Source organism: Ictidomys tridecemlineatus, chromosome 1, assembly GCF_052094955.1.
Source record: "Ictidomys tridecemlineatus isolate mIctTri1 chromosome 1, mIctTri1.hap1, whole genome shotgun sequence".
Classification (NCBI taxonomy): domain Eukaryota; kingdom Metazoa; phylum Chordata; class Mammalia; order Rodentia; family Sciuridae; genus Ictidomys; species Ictidomys tridecemlineatus.
This window is the reverse complement of record NC_135477.1, coordinates 181222730-181248306: the sequence shown is the minus strand read 5'-3', so window position 1 is coordinate 181248306 and position 25577 is coordinate 181222730. Positions and strand designations below refer to the sequence as shown.

The 25577-nt window shown below is 43.6% G+C and overlaps 1 protein-coding gene across 9 annotated transcripts in view; it reads left to right on the top strand.

Moving 5' to 3' along the window:
* Positions 1-25129, top strand: part of Fbxw11 (F-box and WD repeat domain containing 11) — a 121692-nt gene extending 96563 nt beyond the window's left edge. For all 9 annotated transcript variants that reach the window (XM_078052419.1, XM_078052415.1, XM_078052411.1 and 6 more), the window contains 8 exons: positions 5017-5154; positions 8436-8554; positions 10109-10358; positions 13048-13166; positions 14927-15037; positions 15840-15918; positions 17225-17411; positions 22740-25129. In XM_078052419.1, the coding sequence (XP_077908545.1) occupies positions 5017-5154; positions 8436-8554; positions 10109-10358; positions 13048-13166; positions 14927-15037; positions 15840-15918; positions 17225-17386 (978 nt within the window). In that variant the 3' untranslated portion in view covers positions 17387-17411; positions 22740-25129. The remainder of the gene's footprint in view (positions 1-5016; positions 5155-8435; positions 8555-10108; positions 10359-13047; positions 13167-14926; positions 15038-15839; positions 15919-17224; positions 17412-22739) is intronic.
* Positions 25130-25577: the final 448 nt, after the last annotated feature.

Sequence of the window (25577 nt, the reverse complement as noted above, 5' to 3'; positions counted from 1 at the left end):
TAGCTTCTGTGAAGGTCCATCTCTCCTGGTGTTCTGGCTGCACACGGAGAGGGTCTACAGGGCCTCTGCACCGGGAAGTTCCCGGAAGACCGGAGCCTCACTGCTCAGAGTGGTACCATCCTGCTTTACTGTCTGGGGTCTCTGCAGTCACTTTTATTATTCGCGGTGGCTTACTGCTGGGCACTTTGCTGTAGTGATGTAATTTCATCCTTAGATTGTCAAAACTGCCACCCGCACTCCTCCTCCGTGCCGCTCAGGGCCCTCCACGGAGAGATGTTACAACAGACGGGTCAGAGTTCTGTTGTCCTGCACTTGGATTTTCGTCATTTGCCTTTCAGAGTGGTGACAAACTCCTTCATGCCATAGACCCTTTGCCTCTCTTGCTCACTGGATTGAAGGTATTGAAGCGTTCTGCTTAGCAAGGAGACCATGGGGAAAATGATGGTATGTCGGGTCGTACCTTTCAGTAAGCCACATGACGTGGGGAAAGTGGGGCGCTTTTTTGTGGTTTGCAGACTTGATATTAACATTGTCCTGACCAGAAAACTCTGAAATTGCCCACCCACCCAGTGTGTTTAGGCTTCTAAAAATAATGTTATTCCTCCATCCTCAGACATCTGTTTTCACTCTATTGCCAATTTAAATGCCGCTGTATATTCTGTGTATCATGGCTACCTTCCCAGTATTTTGAAAATTTTCGTCGGGTAAGGGGATTTTACAAGTTCTCAAAGACACAAAGTATTCCTCTACGGTAGCAGTGCCACAGGATGCCTAAATGAAATGCCAGGTATCCACATACTTAGAGAGGCACACCTGTATGGTCTGGTTCCTGCGGCTGCGTTAACCTGAGTTGAATTCCACGTGAAGGCTGAGCTCGTGCCCCCTGCCCTCTGCCCGCTGGGTTGGGATGCTGAAGCCCTTGCCATTGAATACCAGTCTAGACCCAGACACAACTCCTGGAAATTTGTTGAAGATATACACACACAAACACATACACACATATAAAATTTATTTATTTGTTACAGCCTGCTATTTTTGGTCAATTTTTTTTCTCAATAGGCACTCTAAAAAGCACTTCACATATGTAATCTTCCTTGATCCTAACAATAACTCCAAGGGAGTGGTTATTACTACTCCTGTGTTTACAGAGGAGGAAACTGTTGCTTAGACGTCTGAGTCATTTTTGCCAAAGCTGCTACTTGACCTGGGAATTTTCTACCACAGTGGGCTGCCTGCCAGTTTTCAAGGTCTAGTTTTTTTGAAAAAGACCTGTTTTGAAGGCATTCAAGTTGGAGTGGAGGTCGTGAGACCTGGTGGTATCTCTGGCAGTCAGTCAGTGGAGCGCTGCCTGCTCGTGTGGGTGGCCAGCTAGACTCCCTTGTCTTGGGATTCTGAAACTGAATGATTTTTTTTTTTAACCAGAACTTCCTAAAATGGCCCACCAAGGATCATTTGCAAAGTTTTTATTTTAAAATTCAGAAATAAGTTTTTCAGAAATTGGGTCCCTTGACTTTGATTCAACTTAGAATGAAAGGATGATGTCTAGGAGAGCTTTAGAGAGGTCCTGCCCTCTGGCTCTTGTTTACAGTGGGGTAGATGGTGTGACTCCACCATCAATGTTGGAGGGGGGTCATACTCTCTGTCCAAACATCTCTGGGACTGAAGCATCCCAGGCTGTGTGGCCTTACCCTTGATCTTCTCCCTGGTACTCCCTATTGTGTCTTCAGGACTTCAGGTACAGTGAAAGATTGGGACTAAGTCACCCAATTCTAGGAAACACCTTGGAGTAGTGGGAGAACCTGTAGGATCCCCTACCCCTTCTTTTTACGTGGAAAAAAAAGTTTTTTGGTTTTTTTTTTTGCAGGTGGAATATTTGGGCCTGAACTCAGGGGCACTCAACCACTGAGCCCCATCCCCAGTCCTATTTTGTATTTTCTTTAGAGACAGGGTCTCACTGAGTTGCTTAGCGCCTCACTTTTGCTGAGGCAGGCTTTGAACTCACAATCTTCCTGCCTCAGCCTCCTGAGCTGCTGGGATTACAGGTGTGTGCCACCTGCCCAGCGTTTTTTTATTTTTGTGTTTTTTCCCAAAACTCTCATATGATAGATAGTAAATGTGTTTTCTCTTCATTGAAATACAAACTAAGAAAGCTACTTACCGATGCAATTATGTTATAAGCTGTTGTGTATTCTTTAAACCTACGAACAGTGATACGAATTTTAAAATACCTGATATATATGTAAGACATGTTGTGTATTTATCTTTGTAATATTCTGGGTTCACATAGAGTCATGTATTCTATATCAACTCTAGTGGTTCTCAGAGAGTGTCACTTGCATATGGGAACTCCTTGCCAGAGTTGATGGCTAGGAAAAACGCTTGGGGTCAACACACCTGGCCTCCTCTCTCAGCATTTTCCTGGAGTGCTGGCACGCCGAGGTAGCTCAGTCTCTATGGAAAGAAACAACATTTCTTTAAATGATTCCAAGCATTAAGTTTAGTTAAAGAAATTACATTCTGGACCCCTTTTTAAAAAGTTGCTTATATGGATAAAGACCTGTTACCTGTTGTCTGTCTTGGTAGAGACGGAAGAGTTGGGGTGAATGACTTTGAAATGTGGTTTTTTATGCCTGGCATTTTACTGACTTCCAAGAGATGATCTGGGTTAAGAAGTCCTGACTTGGTAGCAGTTGAGTAAATACTTATGTCCTTGTTCCTGGCATTTCCATCATGCTTCCTGCATCCTGGTGTTGGGACCTCCCTCAAGGCTGTGAGTGAGGGTTCTTTTATTGTAGGGATCCTGTATGTAGGACCCTTGCAAAGCCACAGGGCCACAAATGATGAGAACAGTTCTGTTTAAGTATATGTGCATCAATATCTCAACCCTGCATTTACTCTTCTATAAAATGCAAACAATAATTCCTACTTCAGAGTGATTATTAAACTGGCTACAAACTCCATCAGCCTCCCAGTGTGAGGATTCCAGGCCCACAGGTTCAGTTAACTGCAGATAACAAATATTTGAAAATAAATTGTGTCTGTATTGAGCGGGTACATACATTTATTTCTGGTCATTATTCCCTAAACAATACAGTAAAACAACTGTTTACATGGCATTCACATTGCATCAGGGATTACAAGGTCGCCAGAGCTGATTTAAAGCCTATAAAGAATATGCACAGGTGACAGGTGCTTCTCCACAACTTTACAGAAGGAGTTGAGCATCTGCAGATTTTGGAACCTGTGGCGCATTGTGGAACCAATTTCTATGAGTGCTGAGGGGGATTATGTATGAAACACATAGCAGAAAATTAGGAAAGCAAGAGCCTGCTCAAAGCATGCAGAGAAGTTTAACATTGCAAAGAGTCGAGAAGCATATTGCCTTCAAAATAGGCAGAAATGTGGTATTCAGTGTTGGCAGAGCCAGCATTTGGGTGCTCACTGGAACTACGGATGAAATCTACCTCCTTTCTTCAACAAAGCAATTTTTTAGTTACTCAAAGATAAGTAGCTATTCATGTAATCTTAAAACTATTATCCTAAACTGGGTGTAACCAGTTATTGAAGTCCTATTGTCTTCTAATTTCAAGGACCAAGAACTCAGAGTTTGATTATTCTCAGAAAAATCTCTCATAGCTATTAAAGAGGTGATTGAGTTTTGCCAGTTGTCTCCTTCAAGTCCTGTAGAGCATAAGAGTTTGGGGATTGAACCCAGGACCTTGGGCATGAGAGGCAAGCACTCTATCATCTGAGTATATATCTACATCCCTGGCGTGGATGTTCTATTTGAATTGTTGGTGGTCTTATGACTCTAGAGCTCAGATCATCTTTCTTGAGAGGCATGATATACATTAGTAGCAAAAGCCTGGGCTGAGTCAGAAAGAACTGGGCAGGATTTCCAGGTAGTATAGTTAGTAGTCTGTGACCTGAGGCAAGTTGTTTTCTTGTTTGTAAAAGGGGACTAATGAGAACCTTCCAAGGTGATTGCATCGATCCTTTAACCAGATAAACTTAATTGAACTATAGATGCTTCTCAATTTACAGTGGAGTTAACATCCTGATAAACCCACTGTAAACTGAAAATGCATTTATTCTTAACCCACAAAACATCTAGCTTAGTGACACACTGTACTGCAGAGATTTGGTTGTTTCCCTTGTGCTAGGTGACTGACTGGGAGTTGTGACTTGCTAACATTGCCCAGCATTGCAAATGGCTAGCCAGGGAAAAGATCAGGATTCAAAGTGCAGTTTCTACTGAATGCGGTTTCTCCGGAATGTGTATTGCTTTGGCACCATGAAGCTAAAGCATCATACGTCAAACTACTGCAGGTGGGGGACGGTGGGACTGTCGGTCCAGTTCCATATACTATGGGCTTGGGTCTGCTTTGAACACAGATGCTTCCTGGGTCTTTTTATCCCCACTTCCTAACACAGTGCCTGGAACAGACAAACATCTCAGTAAACGTTGCTGAATGATGAAAGAATGAGACTCCGGGTTGAAACGTGCCATTCTCACTCTAAGGCAACTTGTAAAGAAATATAGAATTCTGTGATTGGGTGTGTGTACTAGTTGCACAGTGTCTATTCTCAATGATCCAGACGGTGCTTTGGTTGGCTACCTAGATTGTCAGTGCATGCTTAATGATGCCAGCAGTCTTTTGACCAATATTTTAATTGGCAGTAGGGAGTGACCCAATGAGTTATTATTTATTTGTGTGTTTTGGGTACAAATGACATTCTTTAAACATATTGAATTCTGTCTAGGCCATTTCAGACCTAACCCAAAACTCATTGGAAATCCTATGATAGTTGCCAGATGGGCAGGGAAAGTTTGAGAAAAAACATTGTTGGGCTAATGTCTTACTTGGAAAAGAGTGTGAGTCCTCTCCACAGACAGTTATGCAAACCAGGATTGGGGTATCGGTGGTATGCTACTTCTGGAAGCAGCAGCAGATTCTGAGACCTAGTAGAATAGTTGATTCACACAAGCTCATCTCTTGCCTCCTTTCCCCCTAGACTATAGAATCCAACTGGCGGTGTGGACGACACAACTTGCAGAGGATTCAGTGCCGCTCTGAAAACAGTAAAGGTGTCTACTGTTTACAGTACGATGATGAGAAAATCATCAGTGGCCTACGAGATAATTCTATTAAGGTGAATGACTACTGCATTTTGTATGTGTTATTGTTAGAATTGTGATTATGTGTTAGACACTAGATGTGACCGTCTTTCCATTTATTCAGATTGGGTCTTAGCAGTTCCAGTCAACCTTGGCAACTCCAGTGTGGTTCTAAAGAGCATTTCCCTGTGACTAATGATGTGACCCTGGATTGTTTCCTTGTTCTGAGTACACACAGATTATGTATTCTCTGTTCAGGTGCCAATAGAGGGTGTCCAGTGTCATTGCATTTACAGTTTCTGAGACGGGCTCAGGTAATATGGAAAGTGATGAGCAGCTTCTGTTGTTTTCCCTCACTCTTCAGTCCTACATGAGCTGCATCATTTTTTCATGTTTAGTCTGATTGGTCTTATCTGGCAGTTTGGTTCATGTTATAGCTTATTTCCTCAAATTTAAGAAAATGTTGAGTTTTTTAAAGTTTTTTTTCTTTCTTGGTATAATTTTCATTCAATAAAGTCTGCTCCTTTTTTTAATATTTGATTTTTTTTTTTTTTAGTTGTTGATGAACCTTTATTTTATTTATCTTTATGTGGTGCTGAGACTCGAACCCCGTCCCTCACACATGCTAGATGAATGCTCTACTACTGAGCTACAGCCCCAGCCCCAAGTTTGCTATTTTTGACAGAAAGCAAACCCACAGAGGTGCCTAACAGTTCTATTGTTCCTTCAGAGTCCTTCACACTGCTCTTTTAGAGTCACCTCTTCCCACCCTTCCCATGCCCTGGAAACCAGGGGTCTTTTTTTACCATCTCTACAATTTTTTGCCTTTTCTAGAATATTTTCTTAATCAATTCATGTAGTGTGTATCCTTTTTTGGGGGGGGGTACTGGGGATTGAACTCGGGGCACTTGACCACTGAGCCTTATCTCTAGCCCTATTTTGTATTTTATTTAGAGACAGGATCTCACTGAGTTGCTTAGCACCTTGCTAAGTTGCTGAGGCTGGCTTTGAACTCACAGTCTTCCTTCCTCTGCCTCCTGAGCCACTGGGATTACAGGCTTGTGCCACTATGCCCAGCTAGTGTGTATCCTTTTAATTCTGACTTTAGCTGAGTGTACTGGAGACCATCTGTGTTGGTGCAGCTAGTAGTACTTCATTCCTTTTTATTGCTGAGTAGTTACCACAGTGTGTTTATCTATTTAGTTGTTGAAGGATATTTGTATTATTTGCAGTTTTTCATAATTGTGAATAAAGCCACTATAAGTTCATGCATGTAGGTTTTTGTGAAAATGTAAGTTTTCAGTTTATCTGAGTAAAACCTGGGAGTGGGCTTACTGATTCAGATGGTAAGATGGTCCTGGGTTTGGTGATAACATTTTAGATATAATAACAGAAGAATTGTCTATAAAAGAAAAAACTAATAAGATAGATGTCACTAGAATTAAAGATTTCTGCTCTGTGAGATACATTGTCAAGAGCACGAGAAAATAAGCCGTAGTCTGGGAAAAAGATTTGTCAAAGACATATCTGGTGAAGAAGTGTTATTCAAATGTGCAAAAAACTTTTTAATTAGAAAAAAAAATGACTTCAGGGACTAGGATTATGGCTCAGTGATAGAATGCTCGCCTAGCATGCATGAGATACTGGGTTCGATCCTCAGCACCACATAAAAATAAAAGTATTGTATCCACCTACAACTAAAAAAAAATTTATAAATGACTTTAGACTTATTTTTGACAATAAGAAAACATACAACCACATTTTAAAAATGGGAAGACTATAATAAGAGAACTCATTACAGGTGGCAGGTGTCAAACCAGCATTTGCAAAGATATGTGCCACATCACCTGTTGTCAAGAAAATGCAAATTAAAACAATATTAGTATTGCTGTATGTATATATGTGGCTGTATAACCAATGTGATCCTGTAATCTGTACACGTGGAAAAATGAGAATTCATACACCACCATTTGAATCAAATGTATAATATATCAAGATCATTATATTGTCTTGAACAACTAATTTAAAAAAAGTGAGCTACCACAGCATGTCCAGTAAGATGGCTAAAATCCATAACACTGACAACACCAAGTGGTAGCAAGGATGTGGAGCAACAGGAACTCCATTGTTCATTCTGGTGGAAATGTCAAATGGAACTGCTGCTTTGGAGGGCAGTTTGGCAGTTCTTACAAAATTAAACGTACTCTTGCCTTTGGATCCAGCAAAGGAGTTGAAAACTTATGTCCACCCAGAAACCCACACACAGATTTTTATTGCAGCTTTGTTCATAATTGCCAGGACTTGGAAACAGTAGGTGAATGGATAAATACACTGTGATACAACCAGATGATAAGGGATGTTTGGCACTAAAAAGAAATTGGCTTATCAAGCCGTGAAAGGACGTGGAGGAACGTTTAATGCATCTTACTGAGTTAAAGAAGCAATCTGGAAAAAAAAGGCTGGTGTAGATTCCTGCTGGGGGACATTCTGGAGAAGACAAAACTGTGTGGACAGTAAAAGGAGAGAAGCAACACTCAGTATAAAAAGCCTATTTCTAACATTTTATTTCCTTTTAATCTTTTTAGCAAAATATGTAGTCATTATGTCACTCTGTAGACCATTTTTATTCAGATTTTTAAGTGTCTAATTCTCTGTAATAAAGCATGGTGTCTTCTCAGTAAGACCTCTTTATAGTTTACCCTGGGATTTTTCTGAAATGTTGAGCTTTTCATTTTTTATTTTTGTAAACATAAGGTAGGGGCTGTACATTTATAAAGGGCCTTAATTGATGTTGTCACATTGTTTTCCAGAGGATGAGCAGACTCTATGCAGATTTTATTTTATTTTTTTAATTTTGGGGGGCGGGGCACTGGGGATTGAACTCAGGGATACTCAACCACTGAGCCATGTCCCCAGCCCTATTTTGTATTTTCTTTAGAGACAGGGTCTCACTGAGTTCCTTAACACTTTGCTTTTGCTGAGGCTAGGCTTTGAACTCAAAATCCTCCTCCCTCAGCCTCCTGAGCCACTGGATTATAGGCTTGTGCCACTGAGACCAACCCACAGATTTTATTTTAAAAATTTCTCTTAGAATTCAGCTGATAATTTTAATGAGAACAGTACAAACTGAACAAAGTAGCACTTTGATTCTGGAAATTAATTAGTACCTCCCATATTCTTTCTTGTCATTTCCTATCCGTTTAACCATTCTTACCATAACACAGGTATGTTTTATGATTCAGAACACGAGGTATAACAGCATTTATAAAAATGTTATCCGCTAAATCATTGTTTATGGTTGGTCTTGTCTCGATAGATTTGGGATAAAACCAGCCTGGAATGTTTGAAAGTGTTAACAGGACACACAGGCTCTGTCCTCTGTCTTCAGTATGATGAGCGTGTCATTGTAACTGGCTCTTCGGATTCCACAGTGAGGTGAGTGATTAGCTTCATTGCGCAGACCTGTGTTCCCTCTGTGGGGAGGTCCCAGGCTTCCTGTTTTCTTGGGTCCGCACACATGCTTTCCATGTTTGGACTCATCAGAACCAAGTTTGATATCGATGAGTCTGAGCCATGTAGGCAGGAGAGCTCATTTTTAAGTGTGTCGTCTTCCCCTTGCCAGTGTTATAGAGACAACAGCATGCTTTCCTGTGGAAGCACGTGGCCTGGCCCAAGGCCTGCCTTCTCCTCTTGGAGCCTGTGGTCCGGAACAGAGAGGAGGAAGGCTGCTGTTCTGGGAGAAGGGTGGGCGCCAACCTGCAAGTACCAGGGGGTTGGGGGGGTGGACCAGAGTCAGTTTTCAGACCCGTCTGAGAGTCTTGGGGAAAGTCAGATCTGAGAGCAGAGAGTGCTAGGTGTCTGTGTGTTGTGTTGTTGAGTTCTCACATCAGCCTTGGTAAGCCTGTAGATGGTGTATTCATTTTAATAAAGATATTAGGAAGCCAAGTCCAGAGAAGTTAGATAATTCCTCAGAACCACGCAGTCCCTCCATTCTGAACTTCAAAGGTACATTGGTCAGGACTGTGGGCAGCAGTCTTGTGGTGGAGACTTGACTTCTCAGCTGCCACCAGAACAGAGTGATAAAGGTGGACATGGCCTATCCCAGAGCAGCAGTGAAGCAGTGGCTGCTGGCTGGGTGTGGGGGAGTGGGCAGGGGACTTCCTGAGATCCTTCCCACCCCACCGTGGCCAGCAGGCTTCTCCACTCCTGGTGGACTTTGGTAAGGGAAGTGATGCGTCCAGCAGAGAGAGAGGATGTGCGGCAAAGCCCCAGCTGGACTGCAGAGGATCGAGGGATTGGAGAGCGGAGGCACTCCTTCTTCTGGGCTGACCCTGGTATTGCAGGCACCTGTCCAGGCACCTGACCCTGGATTCTCAGGCTTTCTGGTCTCCTGTCCTCAGCGGATCTGTCGGCCTTTCCCTGGCTCACCACCTCCAGACTGAGATTTCTTCGCAGATGGCATCTCAGCCTTGGAGGATTTAGTCTTTCTCCTCTGTTTTGGGTGGGGGTGTCATCTTACAAGATTGGGGCTACAGAAAAGCTCTTTTTTTGGAAGGGCTGCTCCTAAGAACCTCGTGTCTCAAGCCTGGAGCCACCAGGAGACCCTGGCTTTGTCCCTGAAGTGAAGCAGTGGGTGTGGTCAGTGATGAGACTAGAGTGAGGCTTGCCAGAGGACAGCAAAAACAGCTCAGCTGCAGCCTCCTCCCGCTTGTCATCACAGACCCACTGGAATCCTGCTTCCTTTAGGGACCATCTTGGCCCTGGCATGAGCCTGCAGCGCCATCCCTGGGTACCTGAGTGTCAAGTAAACCTGAGCAAAGCCAGAATTAGCTGCCTTTCTGAAACCATTTCTGAACTTCTTGGCAAACAAATTGCAGCTGGGGTTCCCCCTTTTAGCATGTGCTTAGGTGTGTTCAGTGGAAGCAGTGCTCAGCTTCAGAAACTGTCCCTGGCCATCAGTGATGAAGCACCGTGGTTTCTGTTCTCTAGAGTCTGGGACGTGAACACAGGGGAAGTTCTTAACACATTGATCCATCACAATGAAGCCGTACTGCACTTACGCTTCAGCAATGGACTGATGGTGACGTGTTCCAAGGACCGCTCTATTGCTGTGTGGGACATGGCTTCTGCCACCGATATCACTTTACGCCGTGTCTTGGTTGGCCACCGTGCTGCAGTCAATGTGGTAGACTTTGATGATAAGTACATCGTGTCTGCCTCCGGTGACAGGACCATCAAAGTAAGTGTGCCTGCATCCTAACCCTGCCTGTTTCTGACCTTTATACGTCAGAGAGAGCAGAGATGGCTCATGCCTGCCTGGTACCTGGCAGGATCTCTGTTTTCCTCTGTTTGCTCGTGAGCCCTTTCGATCCTCCCCGTTGTGTTCTTCTGGAGTCACAGACAAATCAGAAGGAAAAGCCATGGGTCATAATGGAGGACAGTCCTCAACTTGGTGACACAACTTTGTTGATAACCTTTTAAGGGGAGGAGAACTCACTATTGGCACACGGGTTGTGTGTGAGGAGCTTCCCACAACCCGCCTGCCCTCCTGGCGCCCTGCAGAGGTGTGGCAGGTCTTAGATTTGATTTATTCTCATGATGTTGAGAGCTCACCATGCCACAAGCCCTATGCTGGACGTTCAGCCCAGGTTGACCAGAAGGTGCAGGCTAGGGGAGCACACGAGGTGGCGGGTGTGGTTCTGAGTCCGGTATCCCTTCACCCTTTGCAAATTTTAGCTTTCCTATATTTTCATAACAGCTTTCCTGGGGTTTATTTTTAATTATGATATTTTTTAACCTTTATTTATTCATTTATATTTTTTATTTTTTAGTTGCAGTTGGACACAATATTTTATATCTTTATTTTTATGTGGTGCTGAGGATTGAACCCAGGGCCTCTTGCATGCTAGGCGAGTGCTGTAGTACCTACCGAGCTCCAGCCCCAGCTCCGTGGGGTGTGTTTTCCACACCACTAGATTCAGTGTCTTTGAATGTGCGATCCAGGGGCCCTTGACGTTCACAGGGTTGCCCGACATCTCCACGGTCTATTCCGACCACTCTGATCACATTTCCATCTAAATCCCTAAGGCCCGTTAACAGTCAGCCTGGCGGTCGTCAGTCTGCCTCTGCCTCTGCGGATTCGTCTGTTTGGGGCGTTTCTTATAAACGAGGTCTTACAAAATTTCTGTGTCTGTGTCTGGCTGCTTTCATTGAGTGTCTTTTTAGGGCTCACCCACGTGCATCACTGCACACATCAGGACTTCATTTCTTCTGAGGGTCAAGTAAGAATGCCATTGTGTGAGTGGACCACATTTTGTTTGTCCAGTTATCAGTGGATGTGCCTTTTGTTTACTTCCATCATTTGGCTCTTACTCATATTGCTGCTGTAAACATTGGTGTGTAAGTTTTTGCATGTTCATTTGTTTTCCGTTCTCTTGGAATGACAGCTCTGGGTTGGACATTTTGAGGAACTGCCAAACTGTTTTTTCCAGAGTGTTTGCAGTAAGAGTTTGAACTTGCTCTAAGAACTTTCTGTTAGTTACCAGCGTTAGACAGCATTCTGATATTTAGTAGCCCCACAGATCTTGGACTGAGTTGTGTCAAGCTTTAGGTTTCGAGTGGTTTAGAAGCTGAATGGCCAGTTTGAGTGCGTTAGCCTACTCACTCCACACTCACACCAGTCAGTGCAAGATCAGTGCTTGGAATTCAGGAGAGTTTGGGGCTGATTACAGAGCAGCTCCTTCGTAATATCAGTTGGCAGGATTTCTCCCCACCTTTGCCAACTCTTGTTACTATCTTTTTGATTATAGCTGTCCTGGCGTGTGTGCAGAAGATTCTCTGTGGCTCTGGTTCGCATTCCCTAATGACTAATAAAACTGAGCATCTTTTCTATGCGTTTTGGTCATTCAAATACCTTCTTTGGAGAAATGTCTACTTAATTCTTTTTTTACACTTCAAAAATTGGATGATTTGTCGTCTTATAATTGAGTTGTAAAAGTTTTGTTTTTGTTTATTTATTTTTTAAAAATATATATTCTGGATACAAGACCCTCATCAGATATATGGTTTGCAGATATTTTCTCCCATTCTTTAAGGGGTGTCTTTTACTTTCTTGCTGGTGTCCTTTGAAGCACAAATGATTTTAAATTTATTGATTTCCAGTTTATCAATTTTTTCCTTTTCTTGCCTTTGCTCTTGTTTTTATATCTAAGAGTCCACTGCTGAATCCCATGTCACACAGCTTACTCTTGGGTTTTCCTCAAAGAGATGCATAGCTTCAGCTTATTTAAGTCTTTGGCCAGTTTTGAATTAACATTTTTTATATGGAATAAGATAGGGGTCCAGCAACTCCTTTTGTTTTTCATTTTTCCATGTATATATCTGTCCTGTTCAACCACAGATGCAGCTGGTACAGTAAATCAGGGTGCTCCAGTTGTATCTCCTGTTCAGTGTGCCTGTGGACATTGAAGTCTTCCAGATAAGTTCACAGGAAAGGAGATTGTTTACTCCACCTCTGTAATATTGAGTGGTATGTCAGAATAAATGGAGATATTCTAGAAGCTGCTGAGAAAGAGGAGGAAAGGTGAAGCTTTTTATATTAGTTAACACTGGGTTTGACATGTTAGCTGGCTTGCAGTCAGAATCTGGTATCAGCTCTCTCCTCTGTTGAGTGAACGTGTGCACCCTCCAGGAGATGCTTTCTCTGTGAAGGTCCCTGTTTTTCACTCCAGTTTTATCACACAGTAGCTAAGAAAATCTTATGCTCTCCAGTCTGTCCCCTAGCTTCCAAATTTGAGTTAGAAGAGACTATTTTATAATCCTGTCTTTGACTCATTCTTAAAAGCTCTCATATTTCCACTTTTCAAAAGGCACTTTGTGGGAGGACTTTTCTATGTTTATTCTTGAAGACATGGCTGTTTGTCCTGCAGGTCTGGAGCACGAGCACCTGTGAGTTTGTCCGGACTCTGAATGGGCACAAGCGAGGCATCGCCTGTCTGCAGTACAGGGATCGGCTGGTTGTCAGTGGATCATCAGATAACACCATTAGGTGGGTGCACTTTGGCATGCGAGCAGGGTAGGCTTATTTTTGCCATAGTATCGATTTACCTCCCAGTCCTGTTTGGTTCTGTGTGCTCTGAGTAGGAAAGCTATGGGCCGTGGGTGGGGGTTCTTCCTAGAGTCCCCCAGCACACAGGCCTATGCCCTCAACTCCACCATGACCACTTACTACCAGAGCCTCCGAATGGACGGGGTGCTCCGGCCCGGCGCTCTGCTTCCCTCACCTGCAGACCTGCCTCTCTGCGGCAGATAACAGCCTGTTTTATGTCTTCCCCAGAGATGGCATCTCAGAGTCACCCCCTCCTGCTGGCTGGTTCTCTTCTCTCCCTTTTCTCTTTCCCACAGCCAGTCTCCTTCCTTTTTAATGACTAGACGTAGATATTTTATATCTTAAGAGCATCCCTTATTACCTATTCAAGCCATCTTTTCCACTGTCCCGGAACATGTTAGTAGTAGCTTTACAGAAGTGACCGTCACTGTGTGGTTTATAACCAAATTGCCTAATGTTTGGGCAAAATAAATATTATTAGAAAAAATAATTAAAAACAAGGAAAGGAAAACAAGCAGATAATAACAACAAAAGACTATAAATGCCATAAATTTTCTTTTTTCAGTCTTATTTTTAATTGATGTAGTAATTATATGTATTATGGCGTATTGTGCATCTAAAATTTAGGTCTTATTTTCTTTTAAGATTTATAAAAGTTAGAGCTTCTATTGTGGTTTTCTTCATCGTGCTTTGTAATATTGCTTTTATGTTTTGTCAATAAAAAGTCCTTTACTTCCTCATTACAATTTTTGTAGTTTTATAAAATAGTGTGTATTGCTTTGCAATTGGTTGAAAGGAGCCACCTTGGAGTCATAGTAGCCGTGCCGAATGGCTCTGTTCATCCTGGGTTAGAGGAAGTAGTCTTACTTTCGGAAGCAGATCTGCTGGGGCCTGTAGTCAGGTGTTTGTGGGGTTGTGATGGGAGTCGCTGAGAAAGGCATCATGCCTTAGTGTGCTCTCTAGCTTTGCATGGGCTGGTTTGCTGTGGTTTCTTTTTGCAAGTAATGTGCAGAAATCAACCACAATAGAGAAAACCAAACATCTGACTCTAGAATTATATAAATCAGATGCAGAGAAAAAGGCTTCAATGTAGTTAGTGGGTTTATATTTCCAATTCAACTGTACATGCCTAATGCGTCTCCCACTCAGGCCCCATAAACCGGGCAGCCCTAGTATACTGTACACATCAAGGAAGAGGTGTCCCTAAGCCTTTTGAGGATCAGGAGGCTGCCGTGCTGGTCTGCCAGTCCTGACTTCAGTAGACGTGGACTTTGGCTGCAGTCTGGTGAGGTCAGCTCTCTGCCCCTCTTGCTCCTCTGCATTTTTTTCTCCCACCACTGGCAGCCTGGTTTCCTCCAGGAAAGTCCTCCCAGACCATCTAACTGTGTGCTGTCAAAAACTCAGACACCGGGAGGATACCTAGGAACTAAACATAGCGGGGGTTTCTGTTGGGTGCTTTGACTCAAATAGTCAGTGTCACAACTTAGATGGTATGAAAACAAGCACAGCAGAAAGCCGGACTGCCTCTCCTTAATTAGTGCTAAAACACACAAAGGGTGTAAGTGTGCTCACATGTGCAGCGTGGACTAAGGAGTGTGATATGAAGATCTCAAGGCAGCGGAAACCATGTCGGGAGGAGCAGAGAGGAGTGGGTGAGTCTCACGTGGGGGTTTGTTACAGTTGTCTCTTTCTCTTTCAAGGCTGTGGGATATCGAATGTGGCGCCTGTTTGAGAGTCCTAGAGGGACACGAAGAACTGGTGCGATGTATTCGGTTCGATAACAAGAGGATTGTCAGTGGCGCCTACGATGGGTGCGTATTTGAGGTCTTCAGACCCGCGGCGCTGTCGGAGGGCAGCTCTGTGTGTCGCCCTGCTGGGACTCTCTGCAAAGCTGGAGGGCAGGCGTTGTGATAGGTCACTGTATTTCCTAAGGTTTCACTTCCTGCCATCCTCTTACACTCAGGGGATAAGTAGCAGGGGATTTGATTCTTGTCCTTTGTCCTAAATAAACCACACCTTTCCCCCCCTCCTTCTGGTGAATTCATTAATAAATTCCTTTTTCCTTTTTGGTGAATTGAGCATACCCTTTTAAGAACACCCCCTGGTGTTTCAAGTGAGCAAATGGCGACCGTAACCTTTGAGATGACCATATGTGTATGTCTCCCTTCTGGTCAGTTGGTCTGCTTGTACTCCTGTCTCTCACTCTCAGCATTTGCTGTGTTTGGAGAAAGGCACCCCTGGAGTTCCACACAGAGCCCTTGCTTCTGTCCACAGCACCTGCTTAGCCCCAGCAAATCTCCTGGTGGATGACTTTGTTAGTGTAAATTATCAAGTCAGGAATTGAATTTAGATAACCTGAAGTTTTTTGTTTTTTTTTTTTAATCTCCCTTCAAATATTTCTTTATGATATCAGCAAGTCTGAGAATGTTTACATCCTTTTTTCCCCCAGCATCAAGTGTGATTGGTTCAAAAACGTGTAGAAACGTTAGCATGTTGCCTACTGGGCTGTACGATGGGCAGTTCAGGTGCACCCCTTTTTGCCAGGGAATTGCTTGACAAGATAGAAGACGTTACCACTAATCACAGCCTCATTTTTTTTTTTTTTTTTTTTAGGAAAATTAAAGTTTGGGACTTGCAAGCTGCTCTTGACCCTCGAGCCCCGGCAAGCACATTGTGTCTGCGCACATTGGTGGTATGTGATGTGTTGAAGCAGGAGTTGGTCCCTGGGCTGTTGGCAGGTGGCCCTACATGGGCAACATCAGAAAGCTTATGTATCTCACAGCCTGCCTTCAGGGAAACTTGCTTTGGTTAGCCAAAATCAGGGGTATTTGACATCTATATGACTGTGAGCTCTGAAATAGGAACACAGGCTCCCTCCTTTGTGGGTGGACTTGTGTCCTCATACATGGAACATTTCCTTCCTGTAGGCTTGGCAGATCTCCTAATGTGGCTGTGATAATGCTGTGTTTTCACCTTATGTACTGTTAGTCTGCACTCTGTGGATTATTCCTCTTGGCATATAGGAATACTTTATTTTTTAATTTTTAAGATTTATTTTTAATAGACAAATAATAATTGTATACACTTATGGAGTACATTTATGTGATGTTTTAATCCATGTGTACCTTATGGAAAGATTCAGTCAAGTGGATTAGCATGTCCATCATCTCATCACTTTCTCTTTTTTTTTTTTTCCCCCTTGGTGAGAACGTTAAAAATCTATCCTTTTAGCAGTTTTGAAATATACGTTATTGTTAACTGTGGTCACTGTGCAGTGCAGTAGATCTTTGAAACTTACTCCTCCAATCTAACTTCCCCACCTCTCCTTCCTCCATTCCCTCCCTTTCTGCTCCCTGTTTCTCTGAGATTGACTTCTTTAAAGTCTATATATAAGTGAGATCACACACAGTATTTGTCTTACTGTGTCTGGCTGAGTTCTTAGCATAATGTCCTCCAGATCCATCTGTGTCAATGAAAATGACAGAATTTCTTGTTTAAGGTTGAATAAGAAGATATTTATATGTTAATCTAATTTGAGCAACTTTACTAAGCCAATTATTTCTAATGGCCTAGTTGATTGTGTTGTATTTTTGAGGGGATAGAAATCTGAAAATATTGATAGATTTTTCTTATTTTCAGTAGCTTTACCTTTTATTTCCAATTCTTCACTTCTTGCATTGAGTAGAATGTGTAGAACTGTAGTGAGGGCCTTTCTTGTTTTCTTCTTGATTTTAATGAGAATCCTTCTGATGTTTCACCAACCAATTTTGATGTCAGCTGAAGCTTGAGATAGGTGTTCTTGGTCATAATTTTTCTTCTTTGACATATTATGGTCCAGGATCTAGGATACAAAGTTTAATGAAAGAAAAGACCTGGAAGGAAAAAGAGTTTGTTCTTGGGTGAAGGGCAAAGCACAGCTCCTCAGCCTGCACTGACTCTCACTGAGATGGCCAGGAGCTTTCCAGATACCACTGCTTCATCGCTGTTGTCTTTTGTAGGAACATTCTGGACGTGTGTTTCGGCTACAGTTTGATGAGTTTCAAATCATCAGTAGCTCCCACGATGACACTATTTTGATTTGGGATTTCTTAAACGTGCCTCCCAGTGCCCAGAATGAGACCCGTTCTCCCTCCAGAACCTACACATACATCTCCAGATAACAGTCTGCACCTTTACCCATTTCAGGTGAGTCACCCCCTGCCCCCAGCATGCTTCATTTTGCTGATTGGATTTGGTCTCTTGGGGATGTGAACCAAGGTAGCTCTGTATGATGCACCAGCTTTTGCAGAATTCTAGTGTAAGTCTAGATCTTACAGGCACATCAAAACAAGGCTTCCTGCATGTGATGAGTTTTCATATTGACAGATGATTGAATGTGGTTCCTGTTTTTTAAAAAATCATTTTTTCTTAATGATTTCCCCAGTTATTTTCATTTGGCACCAGTGAGGTTTCTTTAATTTTATTTTGGGGTACAAGAATCTGCTTTTTCTTTCATATCCTTAAGTTCTATTATTTTAAAACAAAACAAAAACAACCACCATCAACAAAATACTCAGGGAGACTCAATTCCGGGTCCTAGGAGCTCATGGCCTTCTAGAACAATATGCCCGACTCTCAGGATTCTGCAGGGGCCAATGAGTTCTGTCCACCTTCCACTCTGTAGATTTGGTACATATTTGCATCTGTTCATACTCCTGTATAAAGACTGTGGTTAACGACATTTCTGCTTATTTAAAAGCACTACTTAATTCTTCGTACCTTTTAATTCCTATGTCTTTTCTTGTGCTCGCTGAGTGTTAAAAGTGCAGAGTTTGGTGCAGGATGCACCTGGTGCAGTGTGGTAGGCTGTGGCCAGTAGTGAGTGCAGGCGTCCACTCTGGCTTACAGCTTCCTGGCTCACAGGCAGCACAGGTCAGCTACTCCCTGTCACAGGCTTTCTAGATGCTGCTGTGGGTCTCTCTGTAGGGCCCCAGCCCGAGGACACCCGCCTACACCCCCTTCATCCTTAGGCCTTAGGCTTCACCCTGCCCAGATGTATAGCCAGCTCATGCTGTTGGCCTGGTCCTGACCTAGCTTACAAGCTCATTCCAAACCCAGGCTCTCTGCCTCTGCTCCTGCCCACAGATGCTGCCCCCCATTCCTGGCAGCCATCTCTGCTTCTAGTCTGGCCCTCCCCTTACCCACTTCAGATCTCTTTTCTCTTCTCTTTTCAGCCCCCTCTGGTCTCCTTACTGCACTTGCCCCTGGCTCCGCTTCCTCCCTCCTGTGCCATCTTCCATCCACCCTTTCTCCATGGACATTCACCGCCCTTCATCCACCTTTGCCACCCATGCCTTTGCCCACCCCCATGGATGGCTCCTGGCCAGAGCCCTTTGAGCATTGCCCCCCACCAAAAGAAAAGTACAAAGAAAGTCCATGTGGAGAATTGTGAAATTTGTGGGGGAGAGAAAAGACTGGGAACCTGTGGTATCTGTTCAACAAGTTGCCAACTTTTCAGATCCTCCTCAAGATTCTAGGATCCAATTAATAGATCTCCTCCAGGGAGTCCTCACAGAGGAGCCCAGTGCCAAATTTGACCTACTGCCTTGATTTTTTTTCCTGCCACTGCAGACTAAGAATAGTTTTTACACTTTCAAATGCTTATAAAAAAACTAAAAGAAGAAGAATGATGTGAAAAATCATGAAATTCAAATTTCATTGTTCATAAATTAAGTTTTATTGAAACACGGCCATTCCTATTCCTTTCTATATTGCCTGTGGCTGGTTTCATGCTTCAGTGGCAGAATTGAGTACTTGTGACACAGACCTTATGGCCAGTGGCATCTAAAATATTTGCCATGTGGCCCTTTAAGAAAACTTGCCTTCTTCTGGCCTTACCAGTGCCGTTTGAGGGTGGTAAGCCAAGGGTCTCATCGGGGATGGCGAGGACACCTTTCCTTCATGCCCTATCAGTTTGATTAGTAGGGAGTGGCCATGTGCTGCTTTTGGAAGGATTCTGGGGCCCCAAATGACTGAGGGTCATGACACCAACCCCAGAATCCTCCTTGTGCGTGGAGGCAATTTGGAATGACCTGTAAGCCAATATGCAAATGTTCGCCATTCCTGGCCTCCTGTATGTTGGTACTGTCCCTGTGATAGTGACCTCATCCCTTGCCACTTTCTCTGGCCCATTGCTGCTTTCCCAAGTCTGTTGAAAACACACATTGCAGAGTGGTTGTCTTCATTGAACAGACTCTTCAAGCAGACACAGGGGATTGCAGTAGGGAGGGGGGACAAGGGTCTCTGGAATGATTGCTTCCACCCAGCACCTCCCGCCCCCAAAGAAACCTGAGGAAAACAACAGCAAAGGAGTGGTCCAGATGACCCTGGCAGCCTTCCTGCTCTTCCCCGCCCCCCGTCAGCCTGCCCTCCGCCTGCCTCTGGTGAGCTCCTTCTGCCCTCCGGCTCTGCTGTGCTCTGCTGACTTCCTTGTGCCTTCAGGACCCAGCTTTAATTGCTTGGATGAGCTTAGAGGAGTTGTGACCTCTGGCCACCCATCACCTTCTTTCCTCCCTGGCAGCCCTCCTCCCTCCCGCCTTTCTCTCCTTACTCCATCCCCAAACTCAGGACTTCAGCCACCTGAATTCTGCTTCATTGCCCTGAACACCCTTTAGCAGTCAGACATGACCACCTCCTCCCCTTACTCGTGTTATTAGGGAAGGGTAGACTTTCCTGTGGTTAATTTATTATTTGATATTGAAATGGTTTGTGTGCCCATCTTCCTCACAAGATCTGCAGTTCCTTATCACAGAGCGCCAGTACCTAGTTCACTGTTCTTAACTGTCATTGGTGTTTGTTGGACAAGTGGCTTCCAAGGCCAGTATGATATGTGTGCTTTTCCTCCTGGGCCACACAAGAATTTGGCCATAATTAGTAAATGTATGTGAAGCCACAGTGTGTTTGTGCAGTCACCCTCAACAAATATAGATCTTAATTCAGTCAAGCATGGAAATTAGTTTCTGAGCTAACACAGACAGACACTAGACAGTTACAGTCCTCGACAGGCACCTAGATGTGTTTGTATTCCTTTGCTTTGTCCCCCTTGCCTGTGCTGTGCCTGTGGTTTTAAAATTTTAAACAACAATATTGAGTTGTAATTGTGTAAAATAGATGGTATCCATTTAAAATGTACTGTTTAAGTTTTTACAGAGCATATACCCCAGTATTTGCCTCCATGATCAAGATAAGAGTATTTTTGTCACCCCCAAAGTCAGCCCATCCCCTGCAGTCTGGGCAGACATTGACCTACTGACCTGTTTTCTGTCAGGTTACTCATTTTCCAGAGTTTTCCTGTTGACTGGAGGAGTCATTAGCTCTATGTGACTATTGAGCTCTTGAAATGTGGCCAAAGTAACTTTGGGAACTGATTTTTTTTTTTTTTCCTCTTTTTGCGGGAAGGAAATGGGGGTCTCACTGTTGACCAGGCTGGCCTGGAATTTGTTATCCTCCTACCTCAGTCTCCAAGTAGCTGGGATTACAGGTGTGCATCATCATACCCAATAGGAACTGAATTCTTAATTTGTATTTCATTTTATTTTATGTAAGCTGAAATTTCAATAGCCACACATGGCTAGTGACTGCTGTCTTTGAACTAGTGTAGTTGTAGAAGTTTTATATTTTTAGCTTTTGCATTTAGGTCTTTGACCATTTAGACTTAATTTTTGTATGTGGTATAAGAATGCCATTCTTTTTTATACAGTTAATTTAGTTGTGTCACTATTTAAAAATCTTCTTTTCTGCATTGAATTGCCTTAGCACCTTTGTTTAAAAAAAAATCAACAACTTAAATGTAGGTGTTTTGTCTACATTTGAATTCATGATCCATGTGACTATCCTTTCGCCAATTCTATACTATCTTTGTAATAAATCATCCACCGTTTTTGTGAATGTGTTTTGGCTATCCTTGATCCTTTAGGTTTTTTAGTTTGTTTTTTATGTCATATTCTAAGAATATGGTTGTTGGGATTATGATTAAGACTCTATTGAAAGAGATCATTTTGGAGAGAATTTTCATTTTAACAAATATTGAGTCTTCAGTGCATTAATGTGGTATTTCAATCCATAAACATGGTTGATCTCTTATTTAGGTATTCACCTCTCAAGCAGCCTTTAATGTTGAAGTATTCTACATCTTTTGTTAGATTTATTCCACTCTTTTTCTTTTCTAAAAGGAACTCTTAAAACTGTGCATGTCCTGCTGGGCACTGCTCTAGCTGCATGCTGCCACAGCATTCATTTTTCTGCATAAAGTAGGACATAGGGGAACAGGTTGGGGGCAGTGGCGCACACTATAGCTCCAACTATTTGGGAGGCTGAGGAAGAGAATCACAAGTTCAAGGCCAGCCTGGGCAGCTTAGTGAGATTCTGTCTCAAAATAGAAAATGAAAAAGGCTGGGAATGTAGCTCAGTATTAAGGTACCCCTGGGTTCAATTCCCAAACCAGGGAGCAGAGGGGGAAAAGGAGAATATAAGAACATAGGTTATAAGAGAAACATATAAAATAGAATATGGACAGTCCCAGCTGTAGCCAGGTTTCTGGGAGGAATAGACTCAGGGAGCAGGTGTCTCATGGAACAATGTAGGAGTATGTTTCTGTGTCCTTGCCCTCAGTTTATTAAAGAGGCATGTGAGAAAAATCCAAGACTTCCATACCAAACCTTTTATTTTTTCCTTTCTGGTGTATGTAATAGAACACAGTAAATTTTCACCAATGACAGCTTTGCATATGACTGCAAGGGCTCTGAAACAGAGTTCCTCTGGTTGGGAGGTGAGGCAGGGTGGGGGTAACTGCTTCTCTTTGGCTGTGGTGGAAAGGAGACTTGTCTTTTTTTCTTCCTGACCGTTTCCCACTTTCTTTTTTGGAACCTAAGAACAATTGCCTTGTTCCAGTACCCAATTGTAAGTTGTGTTTTGAGCCTTTTCAATCTCATCTGCCTTATAGGTAGGTACTACTGCCCACATCCCAGTGAAACTCCAAATGTGTTTGTCTCTTCAAAGGGAATTGCTTTTGACAGCCTTGGCAGTCCTCTTTTCCAAATTCTTTTCTTTTATTGAACATGAAAAATGAAGACCATGTGATTTATGAATAATGAAAAATACTAGCCTAATGATGATTTACCCTTGCAGTAAACTATTCACCCCTAAAATATCAGGTAAGAATATCTCTGTGCTAGGAAATGTAGCAATAGATTTATGTGTCAAATCATTTAAAGACAAATAGTGACTCCTGATAGCTCTATATACAGTAGCACAAGGCTTCTTCTGACTCTGTGATTCTTTTATGTGGGAAGCAGGTATTAACAGTTTGTCCCTCTTAGGGCTGTGAGGTCAAGTCCACTCGAAACCTGGCCTACAGCTCCCTGCCCAGCCTGCAGCCCTGCGTGTCGCCCGTGCGCCTGGGGTGGGCTGGGGCGCGCTGGGGTGTGTCCTTGTCTAACCAGAAGAAACATCCACGCTCCTGTGTTTATTCCCCAGGGTTTCCTAGTCTTGAACTACTGGCTACATGGCTACCAGATGCCTAAGGGAGTTCGTTCACAGTGGCACGAGGCTAGAAGTGGTTCTAGACGCTGGGTAGATGCAAAGCAGCCTCACTCTCCAAGTCCGACATTTCCCACCTCTGGTTCCGGCTCTGCTTTGAGAAGGAGTCCTTCACTTCACCAACTTCCAGTAGAACAGAAGCCCATTCCCTACCCCCGTCAGTGAAAAAAACCTACTGCTTCAAATGTAAATTGTTCATATAAGAGGAATATGCAGTCTGTTTTCCAGAAGTAAATCGACTGTCAAGAGAAGACTTGGCTCTAATTTATATGCTTTGCACTTTGGTCTGATATTAAGAAACAACATTCTTCAGTGAAGTTTTGGGTGCCAAACACCTACCCAGAAGGTCCAGGGCTTTCCTTTTCAGAAGTTAGCGTTCTCCTTGTGACTGGCCAAGTCATGAATTCTGACTTGTATTAGGGACAATGTTGGACAATGGAAAAATCTCTCTGGATTGTTTTGGTCATATGTTTTGGATTATACTTCCTTTCTGTACCAGTTTCTTTTAATTTAAAGAACTGCTAAGCCAGTTATATTATCTCACCACAGGTAATATAGCTCTTTTCTTTGATTAACTGTTCTGTCCCCAGCATCTCCTGATATCTGGTAGAGTGACGCCTTCGTCCATGTGCTTGCCTCCTAATTTAAGATGCCGTATCCGCATGTAGATATGATGTATATAACAATTTCACCTCGAGGTCGCTGGAGCTGGCCCTGCACTGGGACACTAAGCAGGGTGCCCGCTGCGAACGGCTGGCTTGGGAGCCCGAGGCCAGGGTTGTGAGGGTGCCCGGATCTTCCTGCAGTATTCATGCGCTGTTCTCATCCAACACTGTCCTGATGTGTGTGGGGTGTGTGTTTTTAATGGGAACTTGTTTTAAAATGTAACTTCTAAAGTTGAACACAGATGTTTTATTTGTTGTGCAGTATATGCAATAGAGAGGTACCTTACAACTTGTCGTCATCGTTGTTCTTTTCCTTATGAGTGCTCCTGAGTCCTCGTGGTCACGTCCCATAGTGTTCATTTGGCTTCACGTCAGCACCGTCCTTCTGTGCGATAGCGACCCTGAGAAGGAAAGAACAAGATGCTCCGTGGACTGGGTCTCCTGGCTCCAGAGTTCATGCCACCTGGCCCTGCCAGGGCGTCGAGGGCCTGTGGCATGCTGCAGCCTGCAGAGCAGGCAGGCTGGTCCAGAGGCCCCCCTTGAGGGCAGGGCAACCCAGAGCGACACGCAGCCTGAGGCCTGTGAGGGCCCTGAGCCCACTGAGAGAACGGCACTGTCACTCTGAGCACAGGGAGTGGACATTGGCATCCCGGTACCCTCTTCCCTCCTCGATAGTAGGTCTTGATTTGCCCCTTGCCATTTATTTCCAAAGATCAAGGAATGTCCATACCACTTGAAAGGACCAATAAGCCACTTCTGTGAGTGCAGCCTCTTCCCGGGAAGCACACCCTCCTCCCGAGGGAGGGCCCTGGGCTCTGGCCTTGCGTGGAGAACGGTGTGGGATCAATGTGTCTGTGATTCGCTTATCGGGTTGGATTTGCTTTTTAGTTTCGCTTTTTCCTTTTTTATATTTTTAATATATCCTTCCCACATTTTACTAAATTAATTTGTTTTTGAGAAGTTGAGTCTTAAAGTGTGAAAAAGAACCCTCCCTTCATGAGGTGGGTGCCGTGAGCTTGGCAGTGAGGGCAGGTTCACCCTGGGCCCCTCTTGCCTCCCAGCTGTGCGGTCTGACTGGCTGGGGAAGCCCGGGAGGGGGAGGCACATTTTCTGAATGAATGGATATTTTTTTGTTTTTGTTTTTGCATGTTTAATATAGAAGTTCCTCTCATTCCTTGGGAAATCATGGCCTTTGAATATGCACACAACCTTTGAACTGTGCCTACTAAATTATAGCAGGGGACTTTGGCACCCAAGGAGTCCTGGCTCTGGGGTTACTGCAGTAACCCCAGCTATACTCTGGACTTTATTTTGCTAACATAATTGAGCAACTGTAAATTACTGCTATATTAATGTTTTAAAGCACTGGGATAGTCTAATTCTAACTTGTAATTAATTATGTTTGCCAATTATCTGTTGGAAATAAATTTGTGTCTGAACAGCTATTGAAACAAATTGTACAGATATTATTCATGACAGCTTTGTACTGTGGAATGTGCTTAATAAAAAACAAAGAGTTTGACCTCTGTCCAATAAATTGCTAAGTAATGTCAATAAATCGAGTATGAGTATTCTGCAGTCCACCTAATCTGGCTTCATGCGATTGTTACTTCAGCTACTAATTGAAAGCCAATACAATAATAAAGTGTTGCAATACTCTGATGTTCTGTTAAGAAATTTTTCGGAAAACCTGTTACATGCTATCAGGATTCAGTGACATGTCATTAAAGTTTATAGACTTTAAAAATTATCAACTATGTAAAGTGAAGTTGAAGGCTCAGAGCTTCTGACCTGTGAGAACTTGGCAAAAGATGTGTGATTCCGTGACTTGAAGCTCCTCCGAGAGCGCCCACTTGACTTCCAAGGTTGGCGGCTGCCTGGGAGAGGTCTTGCCCAGCGGCCCTGCTTCCTTTCACACGTTCCAGATTAAATGACCAGCACAGAGTGACCAGCACCAGTTCCTGGGAAAATAGGAGAGTGGCCTCTGGTGAGTTCCAGGTGGCTCCTGGGTGAGTGCCCCCCCCCCCCCCTGAAGCAAGGGGCGGAGGAGGCGCAACAGGCGGAGCTGCAGGCAGGAGAAACACAGTGGCCCTGCATTGCCCTGGCTGGG